A 17,437-nucleotide genomic window follows, 5' to 3' on the forward strand; every position below is an offset into this window, starting at 1 on the left:
CGAGGCTCTGAGAAGGGCCTCCCAACGCATTCACGAGGTCAGATGTTGGCTAATTTTGTCACATAGGAAGACTGAACTGCAGTGTTAACAAGGCTGCCTCTTTCCAGGCCAACTCTACCTTCACCACACTCTTCCTTGGGGCTGGTGGCACTGGGGGGACTATAAGCATTTTTGGCACACAACGGAGGACTTGAGCGGAGATACATCCAGTCAGGGTTTATGGGATATTTTCTTTTTCTTTCTTTTTTTAGAGACAGCGGAGTCTTGCTCTGTCCCTAGGCTGGAGTGCAGTGGCACAGTCTCGGCTCACTGCAACCTCCACCTCCAGGTTCAAGCAATTCTCCTGCCTTGGCCTCCCAAGTAGCTGGGATTACAGGCACACACCACTATACCCAGCTAATTTTTGTATTTTTAATAGAGACAAAGTTTCACTGTGTTGGCCAGGATGATCTTGATCTCTCGACCTCGTGATCCATCTGCCTCGGCCTCCCAAAGTGCTGGGATTACAGGCGTGAGCCACCACACCCGGCCACAAGGGATATTTTAATTCAGTTGAGACACATCCTTGCTGGGTGTCTGAGGCTGTTGAGTCCTTAGCTGAACGGAGCTTGGTGCTGGAAGTTGGCGGGAAGCAGAGAAGCAAGGTTTGTATGCACGGAGCCATCAGTGGGTCCGCAAGACTCTTCCAGTCATCCAGTGTGAAAAACGGTAAGCAGAAGACTCAACTTCCCACTGCCCGATTAGAATTACAGTTGTCTCCTCTGTGGAATGCATTTGGTAATGCAGCATTTCCAATTTAATACAGCATTTATGTATGTTTTCTTTTTGGATGGAGACTGCATTTATCAGGATCCTTGTTTGTGGAGCATAACCTGCAGCAGTGCTACAGGAAGCTCATCCAGTCAAAGCCCGGAAGTCAGTACTATGATTAGGGCCAGCGGTGGCTGGAGCCTGTAATCCCAGACTTTGGGAGGCCGAGGCAGGAGGATCACACGAGCTCAGGAGTTCCAGACCAACGAGCCAGGGCAGTATGGGGACCCCACCTCTACCCTACAAAATACAAAAATTACCCAGGTGCGGGGGCTGCGCCTATAGTCCCATCACTTGAGCCCAGGACGTGGAGGCTTCAGTGGGCACTGCTGTGCTCCAGCGTGGGCCACAGAGACCCCGTCTATAAAAATAAAAATCTTGGCCAGGCGCGGTGGCTCACGCCTATAATCCCAGCACTTTGGGAGGCCGAGGCGGGCGGATCACGAGGTTAGGAGATCGAGACCATCCTTGCTAACACGGTGAAACCCCGTCTCTACTAAAAATATACAAAAAAAATTAGCTGGGCGTGGTGGTGGGCACCCGTAGTCCCAGCTACTCGGGAGGTTGAGGCAGGAGAATGGCGTGAACCCGGGAGGCGGATGGATCTTGCAGGAAGCCGAGATGGCGCCACTGCACTCCAGCCTGGGCAACAGAGCAAGACTCTGTCTAAAAAAAAAAAAAAAAAAAAAAATCCTAAAAAACTTATTCAGTAATAATGTATAATGACCTTTCTCATTATACAAAACAACTGTAAAATAGGGTGTTACATAATTATTGTCATACAATATATACACTTTATACATTACAGAAAATAAACATATGCAAAACCATTCATTTTTGCCACCCATGTTTTCATAGTTTTCCATTATTTTTTTTGAAATGCAGTTTCGTTCTTCTTGCCCAGGTTGGAGGGCAACAGCGCGATCTCGCCTCACCGCAACCTCCGCCTCCCGGGTTCAACCGATTCTCCTGCCTCAGCCTCCCCAGTAGCTGGGATTACAGGTGCGCGCCACCACGCCTAGCTAATTTTGTATTTTTAGTAGAAACGGGGTTTCTCCATATTGGTCAGGCTGCTCTCGAACTCCCGACCTCAGGTGATCCTCCCGCCTCGGCCTCCCAAAGTGCTGGGACTGCAGGCGTGAACTACCGCGTCCGGCCTGCACTCTTTTTCTTAAAAAGAGTCCCACCCCACGCTGCGTTTCGGGACCCACAGCCCTGGTCCTCAAGCGCAGTCCCAGTCGCGCAGGCGGCGAAACAAAGGGGAGCGCCCGCGCGGCGAGAGCGGGGACCCCACGCCCCCTCCGCCCGCGTGGCCCGGCCGGAGTGCGGGGCCCGGGGAGGCGCAGCCGCCGCCCGCGTGTGCTGGGAGGCCGCGGGGCCCGGGTTCAGGGATCCTCCGGACCTGCGCCCCCAGTGGCCGCCGCGCCTCCCCAAGCCAGGCCCCGACGTTGCCCTCCCCACGTCAGCCGCGCGCGGCCGCGGTGTCCCTCAGACGAGCCGAACGCCGAATGGCCCCGAGCACGGGAAGTGCCCGCCCCCCGCCTGCCGCCAGCCAATGGGACGCCGGAAGCGGGGAGGTGCCGAAGGGACGTCGCGTCGCCGCGCCGGGTCTCTAGCAGCTGCCGCTGAGCCGCCGGACGGACGCCCGCCTTCGCCCGCCATGGCCGAGAGCGACTGGGACACGGTGACGGTGCTGCGCAAGAAGGGCCCCACGGCCGCCCAGGCCAAGTCCAAGCAGGTGCTTTGCTGACGGAGGAGCGGCCGGGCCGGGCCGGGCGGACGCTGGGCCGGGGCCACGGACCATGGGGCAGGGGGCTCGGGGAAGGCCAGGCGGGGGGGGGACGGGGCGCGGGGGACGGGGACAAGGCTGGGGTGCCGGGGGGAGGATGGGGTTCGAGGGGCGGGGAGCATCGCAATGGTAGGAGGACCGGGCTAGAACAGGGGTGGGAAGGTGAGGGGCGGACCCAGGTGGGGATGGAGGGACCCAGGAGGCAGGGGGCGGGCGACTGCGGGAGGAGAGGAGCAGGGAACGGGACGGGGCAAGGGGCAGGCGATAGGGCCGCGGATCAGTGCCAGGGTGGGGCGGGAAGGGGATAGGGGCAGGGACTGTTGGTGGGGACAGGTGTGAGGACAGAGGCAGGAGGTGGGGACGGGGGCGGGGACAAGGCTGGGGCCTTGTGTGAGGATAGGGGACAGAGGACCAGGGTGGGCACTGGGAACGGGGGCAGGGATGGAGTTGGGGACAGGGCTTGGGAGGACAGGGACTAGAGTCGGGGACAGGGCTTAGGACAGGGGTGGGGACTGGGGCAAGCAGCAGGAACCAGCGATGAGGGTGGGGAATTGGGGTTGGGATAGGGCTGGGGGCCAGTGGACAGCAGGCCTGAGGCGGGAGACCGGGTGACTGGGACAGAGGTTAGTGACCCGAGTGGGAGCTGGGGACAGCGGGTAGGCTCCTCCCTGAGACTTTTCTCTTTGCTTGGGGCCTGCTTGGTTCTACTGGTCTCCGCTGGTCAGATACTGCCCAAGGAGCCTACCTGGGTCCATCACAGGCTGTAGGGAGTGCCTGGATCAGGGAACCCCATGAGCAGGTGGACCCTGCCTCCCCCTGTTGCACGGGTGGAAGATGGGCGTGCCCTGAGCAGTACTTGTGGAAGGAGATTACCAGTGTGGCCGATGGATCCGAGGGTCAGTTGTGAGTCTGATGTAATAGGGAGGACAGTTTAGTCACCACCTCTGCCTCATTTGTACTCTCAGGTGGCCTAGGGCTGAAGCCTTTGAGGCCAGTTGGGCCAGGATGTGCTGGGGCTCTGGTGACAGGGATTCATTGGTCTGCCCTACCCTTGCTGGTTGTACTGGGCCAGAACTTTCCTTTAAAAGAAAAGTTTCCTTTTCTTTTAAAGGAAACTTAATGGCCACAAGCTAGGAGTCACGGGAATAATTGTGTGGCAGCATCTTTGAGTACATCACACTTAGGATGCTCCACAAGTCACTTCTCTGAAGTGGTAGAAATGTTAGCCAGGCACAGTGGCTGAAGCCTGTAATCCCAGCACTCTGGGAGGCCAAGGCGGGTGGATCATGAGGTCAGGAGTTCAAGACCAGCCTGGCCAAGATGGTGAAACCCCGTCTCTACTAAAAATACACAAAATTGGCCAAGCATGGTGGCAGGTGCCTGTAATCCTAGCTACTGGGGAGGCTGAGGCAGGAGAATCGCTTCAACTCGGAGTGCGAAGGTTGCAGTGAGCTGAGATCGTGCCACTGCATTTCAGCCTGGGCGACAGAGTGAGATTATCTCAAAAAAAAAAAAAAAAAAAGTCAAGAAATACATTATATTAATATTCAGTGACTGTAGATGAGATAGCATCACTGTAATTGGTGATGTTTCTGGGGAGCCTGCAGGCTTCCATGAGATGTGTCATCTTTGTGTTACTGGGAGCCAGATTCAGGGAGGAAGGCCGCACCAGGCCAGCATTTGGTGTTCCTACTTTTGCAGTAGAATCCAGCAGAGAAGTAAATCTATGCTAAATATGATTTCCCAAAAAGAATCCACTAGTGCATACTAGCTATTCAGGAGGGAGGCTGAGCCCAGGAGTTCCAGACCAGCCTGGGCAACATAGCAAGACCCCAACTCTAAAAAAAAAAAAAAAACCCTAGTGTGTCTTTCTCAACAGCAAAGGAAGTGGTGTTCTCTTAGCAGTTTATTATGAATTTCCTAGACATCCGATTATAGAGGCGTTTGTATAACGAGTTTGGGGTTTTGTTGTGTTTTGTTTTTTTAGACAGTGTCTCACTCTGTTGCCCAGGCTGGAGTGCAGTGGCATTATCATAGCCCACCACACCCTCAAACTCCTGGGCTCAAGTGATCCTCCTGCCCTAGCCTCCCTCTACAGGCGTGTACTACAATGCCTGCAATTTTTTATTTTATTTTATTTTTTTGTAGAGACAGGATCTCGCTGTGTTGCCCAGGCTGGTCTCGAACTCGTGGCCTCAAGTGATTCTGCTACTTTGGTTTCCCAAAGTGCTGGGATTACAGACATGAGCTGCAGTACCTAGTTGAGCTTGGGTAATTGAACCCAGCACTGCATATCAGTCGTTGGGCACCACTAGTCCTTAGCAGTGTGCTAACTGGCTAACAGCAGGCCTGAATTGGTGTGTGCTGGACACTGCCAAAGCTACTTTTGATCTGATGTTTTCTAATTTTCTAGGCTATCTTAGCGGCACAGAGACGAGGAGAAGATGTGGAGACTTCCAAGAAATGTAGGTACTTGTGTTTCCACTTGCAAAATGAGGCTGTGCTGTGGGTTCATGTGCTGGTGGGTGTGGTGTGGATGGTGTCCACAGGGACATTGTCAGCTGTGTGCCTGCCTGAACCGGTGCTGGCCGGAGCCGTGGGAGGCAGCCGTCTTCCCAGAGCAGCTCTGGTTGGCATGAGTGCAGCTGTCTGTCCCCATAACTGAGAGAAAACTCTGGAAGTCCATGCCTTGAGGTGTGTGAACCTGGGACAGCCTGGGTTCCCATGTCCCCTTGGGCTCAGGCAGCCTCTGGGGTCTGGTTACCACTCTGAAATGGTTTTCCGTCAGGTTAATTCCAAACCCTCTCCTCTGCTTTTGCCTCACACCGATTCCAGGGGCTGCTGGCCAGAACAAACAACATTCTATCACCAAGAACACAGCCAAGCTGGACCGGGAGACGGAGGAGCTGCACCATGACAGGGTGACCCTGGAGGTGGGCAAGGTGATCCAGCAGGGTCGGCAGAGCAAGGGGCTTACGCAGAAGGACCTGGCCACGGTGAGGCTGCGCCGGCTCTCACTCCTCCTGGGGTTGTGGGCTTGGGGAGGGGGGTGGCCGGTGTTCAGATAGCACGGGGAGGGCAGGCTCCACCCTCCTGGTGCCCCTGCAGGGAATGCCTCGGAAAGCCAGGTCAGCCCGGCTCTCACTCTTGCACAAAACGCAGCTGCGTGTGGGTGCGTACCCCAGGGGCCCCAGAAGTTGGTGTTCTCAGGCAGCGCTCTGCGCCTGGTTTCGCAGCCGTGCTAGTGGAGCTGATGTGTATAAAGCACATGTTCTCTTTAGAAAATCAATGAGAAGCCACAGGTGATCGCGGACTATGAGAGCGGACGGGCCATACCCAATAATCAGGTGCTGGGCAAGATCGAGCGGGCCATCGGTGAGTGTCCCTCCGCCTTCGCCGGGTCCGCTGGACAGGGAGGCCACCACTCCTGGCTGGGGTTGGTGAGAGTGGGACTTGGGAGACGAAGATGGCCCTGAGGGTCCCCTGTTCTCTGAATTCTGGGGCTTCGCTTCTCCAGGCGGTACAGACTGAGGGATGATGGGGGCTCTGCAGGCCTCGGGAAACCCCCAAGAGCAGTGGAATCCCACTCCCTTCCCCTTGCCGGTTCCCGTCAGCCCGTGCTGTTGGCCAGTGGTCTGAGCCTGAGCACAGCGGTCCAGGCCCTATCCGCATGGGGCCGGAAGCCAGTTCCACAGAGGACCCTGGCTCCAGTTCTTCCAGAGAGGGGTATTTGTGCTCTGCTGTCTAAGATGATCAGACTCATCCTTTTCAAAATTAGATGTGAGGTCCAGGAGTGCTTGTGTGTTGAGAGCCCAGTGAGGAATGGGAGTGGCGTGGCCCCCTTCCCTGGGAAGATGTTGAAGCGGGGCAGCTTGGGGGGCAGGAGGGCGCTGGCGCTGCAGTGGCCAGTGGCTGTGGCTCATTTCAGGCCTCAAGCTCCGGGGAAAGGACATTGGAAAGCCCATCGAGAAGGGGCCTAGGGCGAAATGAACACAAAGCCTCGAAGTCAGTGCGCTCCAGCTGGTCTCGTTCTGCCGGCTCCCCTTGGCTGCCAGCACCGCCGTGGGTCTTCTCACGGCCACGTGGAACAAGGGGTCCAGCTCGTGGGGAACCCTCCCCAGCCCATTCCTGCTGTCAAACAAACAAAACCTTGCAAAGCGTTGGGTTCTGCTGACTGTTTTTCTCGCTACGTCGCGTTCCTCAGATCAGGATGCAGAACTCCGCCTTCCTGTTCTAGGGGTGTCTGCCTAGTAGCAGTTGTGGGTTAGAGGCCTCAGGGAGCTCTGAGCACTACCTTATATAAGGGTAAGGGGTGGGGGCCAGAGGCGCGGAAGGAGGAGGAGCGGTGTCACTGGGAGCTGCTTTCTCTGATGTAGCTCTAAAGAGAAGCTGGGAGAATTTCCTGCCCTTGGTGCCGGGGCCAGAGTATTCGGTCCTGCTCTCAGCTCCCAGGCCCCTAGTTGTGGGGAAGGCCGGTGAATTTTCATGACTGATGCCCGGGAGTGGGCTGCCAGGGGGCTCTGAAGGTGTCTCTGCAGGGCCATTTCCTTTCGCCCATCTGTGTGGACAGCAGGCACTGGTCAGCCCCATGGCACCTGAAGACGAGGGATGGCACTAGCCATGCCTGACCACCACCCTCTGCTGGGACTTAGTCCCCAGGGCGGACAGGAGCCCGGTGGCTGGCGAGGGTGCCATGCTGTGCCCTCTAGCACCGCACGGCTCCTGGGGGCAGATGTGATTTCATGAGACAGGGTAGGGCTTTCCCGTGGGCAGGAGGGGGCTTGGCTGCACAGGTCTGGGTATCGCCACCCTCGCTGGGGATAGCCACCCACAGCCAGGCTTCAGAGGCCACAAGACTGGGCCCTCACCACGGGGTTGTGCCCGAGTCACCCACATGGAGGACCAGAGCTCTGGGAGCTGAGGTTAGTGACGTTGACCCTGCGTTAGGATGGGAGTTCTCTGCTTGTGCCCCAGGCCAGGTCACAGCTTCACAGGGTCACCCTCCTGCTCAGGCGCAGGGGCCAAAGGGAAGGGCTCAGCTGCAGCCCTGGGGCACCTGGTGACCTGGGCGCTGTGACCCACAGTCCCTGGGGCAGCTCAGGCCTGTACCACAGACAATGGGCCCAGCTTAGGCACTTCTTCCCTCTGGGCCTGCTCCGTGCACCCTGTCCCCTAAGGGTCATCTCCTTTGCATGCTCCTGATGCTGTGGGTCAGTTTCACTGTTGTTCTCAATAGACACAGAGCCCCTGCCCTGGCCCTTGTCCTGGTGGGTCTGTGTCCTCATGGGAGAGGGTCCCCTTGTCTCTGGTTCCTGAGCTGCATCCAGAAGCAAGCAGGTGCCCCTAGCATGTTCTCCTATCATGTCACTTAACACTGCAGCCCCCACCCTCACTGGCTGGTTAAGTGTGGATGCACTGACTTCAGCCTGGGAGCTTGGGCCGCCCTCATGGGCCAGGGTGTTTATTCACAGAGCAACAGAGTCAGCACAGGGCAGGGAACGCCCAGGCCTCGGCATGTCCTGAGACCTGCAGCCTGTCCCAGCCTGGGTGGGGCAGGTGTCCGGTCCCCGGCTAGGGTCTGACCAAGTGCTGGATGTTACGTGAGGAAGTGAGGCCTTGTCTGAGGTGGTCTACGGATCGCTGGTGACAGATGCTGGGAGGGTGACACCATCCTAGGAGGAGGAAGAGGAGTTTTTTTGTTTTTTGTTTTTTTTCTTTCCCGAGACGGAGTTTCGCTCTTGTCACCCAGGATGGAGTGCAGTGGCATGCTCTCGGCTCACTGACTGCAACCCCTGCCTCCCAAGTAGCTGGGATTACAGACACCTGCCACCACACCCAGCTAATATTTTGTATTTTTAGTAGAGAAGAGGTTTCACCATGTTGGCCAGGCTGGTCTCAGATTCCTGACCTCAGGTGATCCACCTGCCTCGATCTCCCAAAGTGCTGGGATTACAGGTGTGAGCCACCCTGCCCGGCCAAGGAGGAGGAGCTTTGACAGTGGTGGCTGGGAGAGGCAGGGCAGGGAGGGCAAGGATGGGCCTTGCACAGGTGGGGGCTCCTCCCTGGGGGGATGTGTCCTGCCAGTGCCTATCCTCCAGGGTCACAGCTGAGCACAGAGGCTCCTGCCCACCCATCCCCGGGGGCTCCTACCGCATTGAAAAGGATGTTGTCGAAGCTGGGGGCTGTGGCCTCTGTGTTGCTCTGGAAAGGGCAGCTCCCCCTCTTCAGCCAGCGCCGTCCCCCAAGTCCCAGCAGCACCAGGAGCATGAGCAATAGGAGGGCACTGCCAACCACAGTTGGCACAGACACGGGTACGGCTGTGTCCCCTGTGGGCCATAGGGACACGTGAGCCCTCCAGAGCAGCCCCCAGTTCGGGTGTCCTGGTGTAGCCCCTACATCTGAGGCTGAGGAGGAAGCCTGGGGCAGCCTGGTCCCCTCAGCCTCTGCTGGCTCCTGGGGTTCACCCCTGTTTCAAAGGCAGAGAGTATCTGTTCTGCCACCACAAGGATGGGGCCTGGCAGGCAGGCAGCTGCTGTCTGCAGACTTGGTGGGGCTCGTGGCCCCAGGTGAGATCCTTTCCCTCACCAAGTGAGAGCAGTCAGTGGTTGCCCTGACCCGGCTGGCAGCTCCTCCAGGATGGACCTTGCCCTCGGTGTGTGCATAGGGAGCACAGAGGCCACAGCCAGGCAGGGCAGGCCCCAGAGGCTGCACCCCAGGGTGCAGGGACAGCCCAGCCCAGGCAGTGGCCCCAGGGGTGAGCGGGGCAGAGAGTGAGGAGGGCACAGGGTGTAGGCCTGGCAGCTCTCCTGTCCTGTCTGGGTGCAGCATGCTCACAGCTCCTGGGGCCACACGCTGGTAAGCCTGGCAAACCCTGAGCCGGGCTGGCCCCCTGGGCCCTCTTCCGTGCCTCACTGCAGCCCAGGGCTCACCTGGGCTGGGGGCAGGCTGCTGGCAACGCTGCCCGGCCAGATACTCCACGTCATCCAGGGCAATGGGCCCCAGGGCTGGCTGGCCGCCCAGAGTGGCTTCAAACACAACCTGATGGGGAAGGAAAGGAGTCTGTGTGGGCCCTGGGTGGAGGAGGCGGCGGCTCCTGGCCCGGACAGCCGGCCTCACCTGGAACTCGTTGGTGCTGGCCACCTCCACCTGGGCCTCCAGCCACTGGTGCCGCCGGTGCCCGCCTGTGCTCCACACGGCCAGCTGGCCCTGGGCACTGCTTAGCAGCACCCTCAACTCCCCCTTGTCTGAGAGCAGGGCCAGGGCGTGTCAGGCCTGGGGTCCCGGGACTCCTGCACACCTAACCAGGGGCGGGGTGGGAGGCCACCTCCCCACTTTTGCTCCTGGACCCCTGCTGCCCCCATTGCCCAGGCACCCATTGGCCCAGCCGGACTCACAGAAGTGCTCAGGAAAGCCCATGTGGTACCAGAAGCGGAGACAGGAGACTGGGGTGGCTGGCAGAGGCTCGCTGCGCAGCCAGGCGGCCCGGCCCCCGGGGCCCAGCACACCAGTTTCAAAGAAAGCAAAGTGGCCTGGGAACAAGAGGAGGTTGATGCCCAGCTGATGGGCAGAGCCAGCCCTCAGGGCCCTAGCAGAGGCTGGGTGGGCAGGGCCTCCTCTGGATGGGGTGTGTACTCGGTGGGCAGCAGGACGCCAGGTGGCTGTGTGTGGCTGGCCTCTGGGTCGCCTCCCCACCTGGCTCAAGTGGGCACGTACCTGCCTCTGTGCCCAGGGTGTGGTCCACAGGGGGCTGGGGGTAACGAGAGGGGGTGGCTCCCCCGCCCCAGTCCCAGCTGTATCCACCCAGGCTGGGCCAGGCCAGGTGGCTCCAGCCACACAGGCCAGACTCAAAATCACAGGAACCTGCAAGACATGGGTGGGTGAGTAGTGCTGCCGCCCAAGCCCTAGGCACCACCACCACGAAGGGAGAGGGCTAGGCAGGTGCCCCAGAGCAGGGCTGAGGCCACAGCAGGGCTCCCACCTGGCCGAGGGCAGGGCCCATCCTGGAGGAGCAGGTCATCCAGAGCCACGTAGGAGTGTGCCACGCCTGCGGCCACTGCCTCAAACACCACCTGGTGGGTGCAGGGCAGGGCAGCCTCAGCGGGTCCAGGAAGCCCTCAGGGGAAGGGGGAGGGGCACCCCACCCTGCACTCACCCTCCAGCCTCGCTGGGCCTGCACGTCCACGCTGCCCAGGCGCCAGGCCAGCCCACCGTGGGCACTGAGGCTGAGCACCTGGTGCTTCCCGCCCTTCTCCAGGTGGACCCGCAGAGTGCCTGCCAGCAGGGACGGCCCCGGTCAGCAGTGTGGGGAGAGCGCCTGCAGGTCCCGGTCTGAGCTCCCAGGCTCCCGGCCTGGCGGGCGCAAGAGGCTCCCCAGTGGCCTCAGCACAAGGCTGGTGGGGACACCAGGCCAAGCTTCCCTGAGCCCACTGGGGTCCCCTCCCTAAGCCCCTCACCTGGGTTATGGAGGCTCCCGTGGTACCAGAAGGTCAGGCAAGCAGGCTGGGCCGGGGGCCTATACTCCTTGGAGGTCAGGGAGGCCGTCTGGCCCCTGGGCAGTGCATCTGGGCTGGTGTCCACCACCATATAGTGCCCTGGAGGTGCCAGCATCAGCCTGCCAGCCCCTGGCCAGCCCCGCAATCCCTGCCCCTGCCAGGCCCACATACCTTGGGCTGTCTCAGTGGTGTGGTCTGTTGGGGGGCCCCAGGCTGTGTGGCCCGAGGCATTGGCCTGGCGCCTCCAGAGACCCTGGCCTCCAGAGGAGAAGCCGCAGTCCGAGTCCTCAAAGGAGCAGTGATGAGGGGCCCAGCAGGGGCCTGGCCGCACGGCCACATCATCCAGCGCCATGGTGCCGTGGTATCCGTCCCGGAGGCCCTCGAACAGCAGCTAGAGGTGGAGGGTGTCAGCTGGCCAGGGGTCCTGCTCTGTCCTCCCACCCGGGCGCCAGGCCTCACCTGGTACTGGGCACGGGTGCCAGGCTGGTGGGAAAGGGTGGCCCAGGCCTCATGCCAGCGGTTGCCCTGGGTGCCCGACCGTGACCACAGGTGTGTCTCCTCCCCTTCCCTGTCTCATGGCCAGGCGCAGAGTCCCTGCAGGGAGGGGACCAGTCCATAACTGACCTCTCCCCTGTGCCTCGATAGGTGTCAGAGGGGGCACTCTGAACCTCCGGGGGCCTCCCCACAGGCCCTGCCCCACTCCCAGGTCCACTCACCAATCTGGGGTCCATGGAGGTGGTACCAGAAGCTTAGACATTCCGTGGGCACTGCTGGCACCTGGGGCCTGGAGAGCAGGTGGGCGCTGTGGCCCCAGGCCAGGGGGTCTGTGGGGTCCAGGAGCACAAAGTGACCTGTAGGGGGCATGGGGCTGAGCTGCAGAGATGCTCCACTCCTGTCTGAAAGCCACCCCTGGTCTGAGCACCCGTCCTACCTTGGCCTGTGGTATGGTCGTGGTCAGGGCCACGGCTCTCCACCCAGCGCCAATGTGTGTCTGAGAGGTGGCCTGGGTACCAGCTGCATGTGTCCCGCTCAAAGTTACAGGAGACCTCTGGGGGTGGGGCCAGGTGGGGTCACAGACCTTTCCCCCTCCCCCTCCAGAGCCCTGAGAAGGTAGAAGCTCCGGGGTCCCTGGAGGGGTGTCGGGGGAGCACCCAGGTGGGAATGAGGATGGGCAGCAGGAACCTCTGTCTCTCTCGGTGGTCACTGTGGGGCTACAGTCCCTCAGGGTCACGTTGTCCACCCCAGCTCCCTGCTGGTCAGGGCCGTCCAAGTCCACCAAACCAACAAACTCCAGCTTCATGGGATAAGGGGATGAGGAGGACCATTAAGTCAGGGCCCGCTCCAGTGGAACCCCCACTCTGGGCTGCCCTCCTCACCTGGAAGGGCCGGCGGCGGGCCCCTAGAAGGACCTTGTCCACCTTCCAGCCACCTGCACTGCTGCTCAGGGCCTGCCATGCCAGCTCCCGGGAGCCGTTGTCTACCACAACTAGTGCCAGGAAACCTGGCCAGCGGGGTGGGGGTGCTGCGGGTCACCCGACCCCAGATCCCTCCCACCGTGCAGGGAGCACCCAGGGGCTGGCCAGGGAGCTTGTGGGGGGCAGTGGTACCTCGGGGCTGGCTCTGTAAATAGTAAGCCAAGTGGAGTTCACAGCTGGGGCCAGAAGGGCCAAGGAGGGGTGTAAGGACCCGGGCCTCAGTGCTCAGCTGCCCCCAGGCCCTCTGCAGAGACAGGAAGTGCCCTAGGGGAAGAGCAAGGTGCTCAAAGCCTCGTCCAGGGCCCCACTCTGTCCCTCAGGGATCCCCAATCCTGAGACCCTCTGGAGTACAGACAGAGCAGAGACCCCTCCGAGGATGCTGCGCACACCCGGGTGGGGGCTTGAGCATTGGGCCTTGGGCCTCACCAGCAACAGCTGCACTGGACCCCTGGCTCTCCTGGGCTGAGAGACGCCGCCACTGCAGCCGCCCCACACTGGCGTCCTCCCAGCCCCCGGCCTCGAGGGACTCAAAGTCTGTGGTGCCTGAAACAGCAATGGGCACTGAATGGCAGAGTCCTCGGCCCGCCCCGGCACCTACCCCCTTGGCTCCTCAGCAGGAGGTCTGCAGGAGGCTGAGCCCCTTTACCGCAGGCCTGCTCGTCCTCGCCCCCTGCGCACTGCTCCTCGAAGTCACACAGCTGTTCTGGGGGCACACACAGGTCCCCTGCAGGCGAGATGCCCCTGCTTGCAGGAATCCTGGAGCCGTGAGCTGGGCGGCAGGGGTTGGGGGGCTGGGGCCCAGGGCCCAGGAGGCAGTGGCTGCAGGGTGGACACCTCTGTGGGGGCAGAACTGGGTCAGGTGGCAGAGATGGGGAGTGCTGTGCCTCTCTAGGGCAAGGCAGGGTAGGGCAGATTCAGCAGGCTTACCCAGGACTGGTCTGCAGTGGTCAGACAGGATGAGGTCGTCCAGACCCACGACGCCCCCCGGGCCTGTCTGCCCGGCCAGGAGGATCTGAGGGCAGAGGGGCTCAGGGAGTGCCCAGCCTATTTTCCCTGGGGTCTGGTCCCTGTCCACCCGCAGCGGGCACCTTGTGGGTTCCCCTCCCCTGCCCGCATCCTGGCTCCCCAGACCCCACCCTCTTGCTGTTCCCTACCTGGAAGGGGTGGGCGCTCTGGATGTCAACACGGTCTCGGACCCACGCAGTCCCCAGCTCCCCTCGGCGCCTCCGCAGCAGGACAGGAGGCTGTGGGGCACTGGACCCCAGAGTCTGCAGGAACAGCTGGAGGCAGCCAGCCTCAGAGCCATGTAGGTAGTGATAGAAGATCAGCTGTGGAACCAAGAGCTGGCTGGGGGCCCTGCACCTGGGCAGCCAGCACGGAGGCCCTGGGAGCCCCACCCATCTCACCGAGCAGTTGGAGGCGCCTGAGGCTTGGAATTCGGGGCTGGAGAGTATAGCAGGGGTGCCAGGCTCGGCCACAGAGACCAGGAAGGAGCCTGCAGGAAAGGGCGGGAGTGGGCCACAGCCGCTGGGCTGTGGCCACGTGGACAGGGCCTGGGCTGGGTCCCCTGTGGGCCTCACCCTGTGCACTGTTACGGCTGTGGTCACGGCGTGGCCAGGAGGGGAGCTCAGGACCACCAGCGCTGTGGTTCCGGGACCAGCCTTCCGAGCGGTTCCATGGGCCCAGGCCTGTCTCAAAGTCGGTGGCTGTGTGGCGGCCTAGGGTGGGAGGTGGGGGTGTCGGGGCCACTAGGCAGTGCTTCCTGCAGCCATATGGCCCCAGCTCCAGGGTGGCCCTGGCAACCACACCCCCAGAAGGATCATCCCAAGGATCCAAGGTGCCCCCTCCCGGATGAGTGCTAGGGTCCCCACCGAGGTGTCCAGTCTCCCTGCCTCACTGTGGGCCCCCACCCTGGCCTCACCACAGGTGAGTGGGTCCTCATCAGACAGGTCCCCGCAGTTGTCTTCCCCATCGCACAGCTGCTGGGGCTCCACGCAGACCTTGTTCTGGCAGTGGTGGTGTCCCAGGGGGCAGCTGGCCTGGGGGGCTGGGTGGGGCAGGGTTAACCCTTCACCGAGGCCCTGGGAGTGGGAGAGCACTTGGGGGCAGACAGGGTCTGAGCAGGGGGTGGGCAGGCAGGGGCCCTCCCGGGGGTGGAACAGGAAGAAGCAGTGCCTTACTGGGCAGACCACAGTCCCAGAACTCTAGGTCATCTAGAGCCACAGCGCCCCTGTGGGTGGCATTTCGGGTGGCAGAGAAGGTCACCTGAAGAGAACAGGCCCTCAGGACCTAAGTCAGGGCCCAGACCCCCCCAAGGCTCCCACTCTCCAGACCCTTCCAGCTCACTCGGAAGTCACCCCGGATGCGGCCTGTGGTCACTGCCAACTCCTGCCAGCCGGGGTCCCAGGGCCCTGTGCTCTGCCACAGGATCAGGGTCTCTGAGCCATGGGTCACCTCCAGCCGCAGCTCAGCCACATCTGCAATGTCAGGGGTCCCAGGGCAGCTGCGTCCTTGCTTGTCCCCACCCGCCCTCCCCTTGGGCACCCCCCATGAGCCTTGGGGGTCCAGAGTGCACCTCCAGAGGCCGCGTGGTACCAGAGCCTCAGCTGGCAGGAAGGGGCTGCGTCTCGCAGGGTTGGCGAGCGCAGGGCTGCGGTGGATGCCTCTTTCCCTCGGTGGGTTCCGACAGCCATGTACCAGCCTGGCCCAGGTGAGAGGTCAGGAGACAGGGCAGGGAGCAAGGAGGGTGTTGGGACAGAGGCCTGCAGAGACTTGCCCTGGCCTTACCCAGGTCAGTGCCCAGCGTGTGGTCTGAGTGAGGCCCAGGACCCTCCAGTGCGGCCCCTGCCCTGTCTCGGAGCCAGCTGTAGCCTGAGGTGCTAATGTCCCGCCAGCCGCAGGAGTCCTGCTCGAAGTCGCAGGTGAAGGGGGTGCCCAGGGCGGGTGAGGCCCCACGGTAACCTGGGAGAGTGGGTGGTCAGATGTGTGCCAGGCCTGCTCGCACTGGCCCTGCCCGCCCATCTGGCCTTGGCTTACCACATTGGGCCTCATCTGAGCAGTCCCTACAGTCACACACGAAGTTGCACACGGCCTGACCAGGGCTCCTGCAGTGGCTGGGGACCCAGGCCCAGCCTGGGGATCTTGCTGCTGGGAGGGTGACAGCCAGGGGACCTGGGTGCAGAGTGATCAGCCATCCCAGCCTGCCTAGGACTATTCAGTTTTGGCACTGGACATCTTTTGTCCAGGGAAGCCTCTCAGACCAGGAGATGGGGCAGGGAGGGACCAGGACCCATCAGAGAACTCCCACCCGGCTCTGGACCAAGCAGAGCATGCTCCTGTTTCCAGCCGTGAAGAGGCTGGGGAGGAGGGCCTGGGCATGTGTGGGGATGAGGACCCTGCCATGGGGCACCCCCAGAAAGGTAGCAGGAACCCAGTGTGCCCAGCAGTGAACTGGGCACTGGGAGGGTGACCCCCAATGGGAGGCAACAATGGGTGGCCCAGGGGCCTCCACAGGCTCCGCCCAGTCCAAGGGTGGCAGACAAAGGCTGACAGAGCTGGGGGGCACCTCCTGAGCTCTCTTGTCCCAGACTGGGAGAGGAGTCTTGTCTCTTCCTTTGCTTGGCAGGCCTGAGGACCCCATGGGCTGATTCCAGGTCACCCCTGTTGCAGACCAGCCAAGGCAGTGCCTGGCAAACCACCTTCCCTTTGGGGCTCAGGCGTCAGCCCTGGTGCCCGTCACTGCCATACAGATGGTAGGCTCAGAAGCCAGAGCCCCTCGTCCTGCTTCAGGAGTGAGACAAACGACTTACCCAGTAACAGGACCAGGGCGGGCAGCAGGTGGCTGGGCAGAGGCATGGTTGGGCCAGAGGAAGCAGGGCCAGTGCGGCCACACAGGGTGCCTGGGAAGTTCTGTGCGGTTATGAGCCTGCACTGGCCCCACGCGCTGACTCTGCTGTTAAGTGGAGGGCCCCTCGGCCTGGCCCCACCCAGTGCTGACGGTGCCAAGCATAGGCCGGGATAGCGGCCCCAGGAGGGGGCCTCTGACCCAGGGTCAGCTCCCACCTGCTCGGCTCCCTCAGACACAAGGTCAGGCCCTTCCACCCTGCCCTGCCCTGCCCTGCCTGGTGGAGGGGAGGTTCCCACTGGAATGGGGAGGGACCCAGGCACCCCACCAGGACTCTGCTCGGCAGTGTGGGGTGGGCAGAGGCCGCTGTGGCCTCTCACTGTGCCTTTGGCACTAGCCTGGTGGTCAGGATTCAACCAGTCCGGTAGCTGCGGGAGTCCAGCATGTGCACCAGAGCCGGCCCCTGCGTTCGCAGCTGTGGGGCACCTGCCTCTGAAGGATCACCCCCTCATTCATTCACCCTGAGCATCCAGGTGCCATCTGGTGCCAGGCACAGGGTCCCTAGGAGCCCAGAAACTTCTGGTCTTCATGAAACAGACCCACACTTGGGGCAGGGCTCTTTAAGGCTAGGGAAGGAGTGTGGCATTTGGAGCCAGGCCCCGTTTGTGATTTCCCATGGTGTGACCTCGGAGCTTGTGTCACTGAGCCTCAGTGTCCCGGTCTGTAAAATGTGGTCACGACAGTGCCCGTCTGGAGAGGCTGGCCGGAGGACCAGTGAGCTGACAAAGGTGGGGATGCCCTGTGCACAACCAGCCCTGGCCCCCAGGGTGCCCCTGTACCACCCCACAGAGTGCCACTGTGTCTGGGCTTCCCAGGGCAAGGCCTGAACCCATGCCGTGCCCACAGCCCTGCCGGGTGCAGGAGGGGCCCCCAGAGTCAATGTGAGCCTGCAGGGTAGGTGCAGCTGTGGGACCTGACCCTGGATACTGGCAGGCCCCATGGGGCTAGTCATGGAAGGAGCCTGCAG

General features: G+C 61.6%; 2 protein-coding genes across 2 annotated transcripts; one reads left to right on the forward strand and one right to left on the reverse strand.

Annotated features, from left to right (window-relative positions):
- The first annotated feature begins 2,391 nt into the window (after positions 1–2,391).
- EDF1 (endothelial differentiation related factor 1) lies at positions 2,392–6,759 on the forward strand. Its single transcript, XM_030920132.1, has 5 exons — positions 2,392–2,548; positions 5,013–5,064; positions 5,435–5,595; positions 5,881–5,974; positions 6,528–6,759. The coding sequence occupies exons 1-5, from the start codon at positions 2,471–2,473 to the stop codon at positions 6,587–6,589; spliced, it is 447 nt and encodes a 148-aa protein (XP_030775992.1). The 5' UTR covers positions 2,392–2,470; the 3' UTR covers positions 6,590–6,759.
- A 1,274-nt stretch (positions 6,760–8,033) lies between these two features.
- MAMDC4 (MAM domain containing 4) lies at positions 8,034–16,421 on the reverse strand. Its single transcript, XM_030920125.1, is given in 29 exon segments — positions 8,034–8,271; positions 8,750–8,925; positions 9,529–9,637; positions 9,716–9,843; positions 9,994–10,128; positions 10,313–10,459; positions 10,578–10,668; positions 10,752–10,870; positions 11,053–11,190; positions 11,263–11,482; positions 11,551–11,661; positions 11,663–11,685; positions 11,808–11,942; positions 12,023–12,139; positions 12,699–12,830; positions 12,993–13,109; positions 13,213–13,291; positions 13,293–13,402; positions 13,494–13,578; positions 13,721–13,894; positions 13,973–14,061; positions 14,147–14,284; positions 14,488–14,613; positions 14,747–14,831; positions 14,913–15,043; positions 15,142–15,267; positions 15,354–15,527; positions 15,603–15,770; positions 16,376–16,421. Coding segments are annotated over 29 exon segments (3,471 nt in total). The 3' UTR covers positions 8,034–8,229.
- Between the last annotated feature and the right edge of the window lie 1,016 nt (positions 16,422–17,437).

Source organism: Rhinopithecus roxellana, chromosome 16 (assembly GCF_007565055.1).
Source record: "Rhinopithecus roxellana isolate Shanxi Qingling chromosome 16, ASM756505v1, whole genome shotgun sequence".
Lineage (NCBI taxonomy): Eukaryota > Metazoa > Chordata > Mammalia > Primates > Cercopithecidae > Rhinopithecus > Rhinopithecus roxellana.

Bases quoted from the DNA above. Each gene is read 5' to 3' on its own strand.
- EDF1 (XM_030920132.1), top strand. From the start codon at position 2,471: ATGGCCGAGAGCGACTGGGACACGGTGACGGTGCTGCGCAAGAAGGGC. The intron at 5,596-5,880 runs GTGAGGCTGCGC...TGTTCTCTTTAG, and splicing joins CGCAGAAGGACCTGGCCACG to AAAATCAATGAGAAGCCACA. The intron at 5,975-6,527 runs GTGAGTGTCCCT...GGCTCATTTCAG, and splicing joins CAAGATCGAGCGGGCCATCG to GCCTCAAGCTCCGGGGAAAG.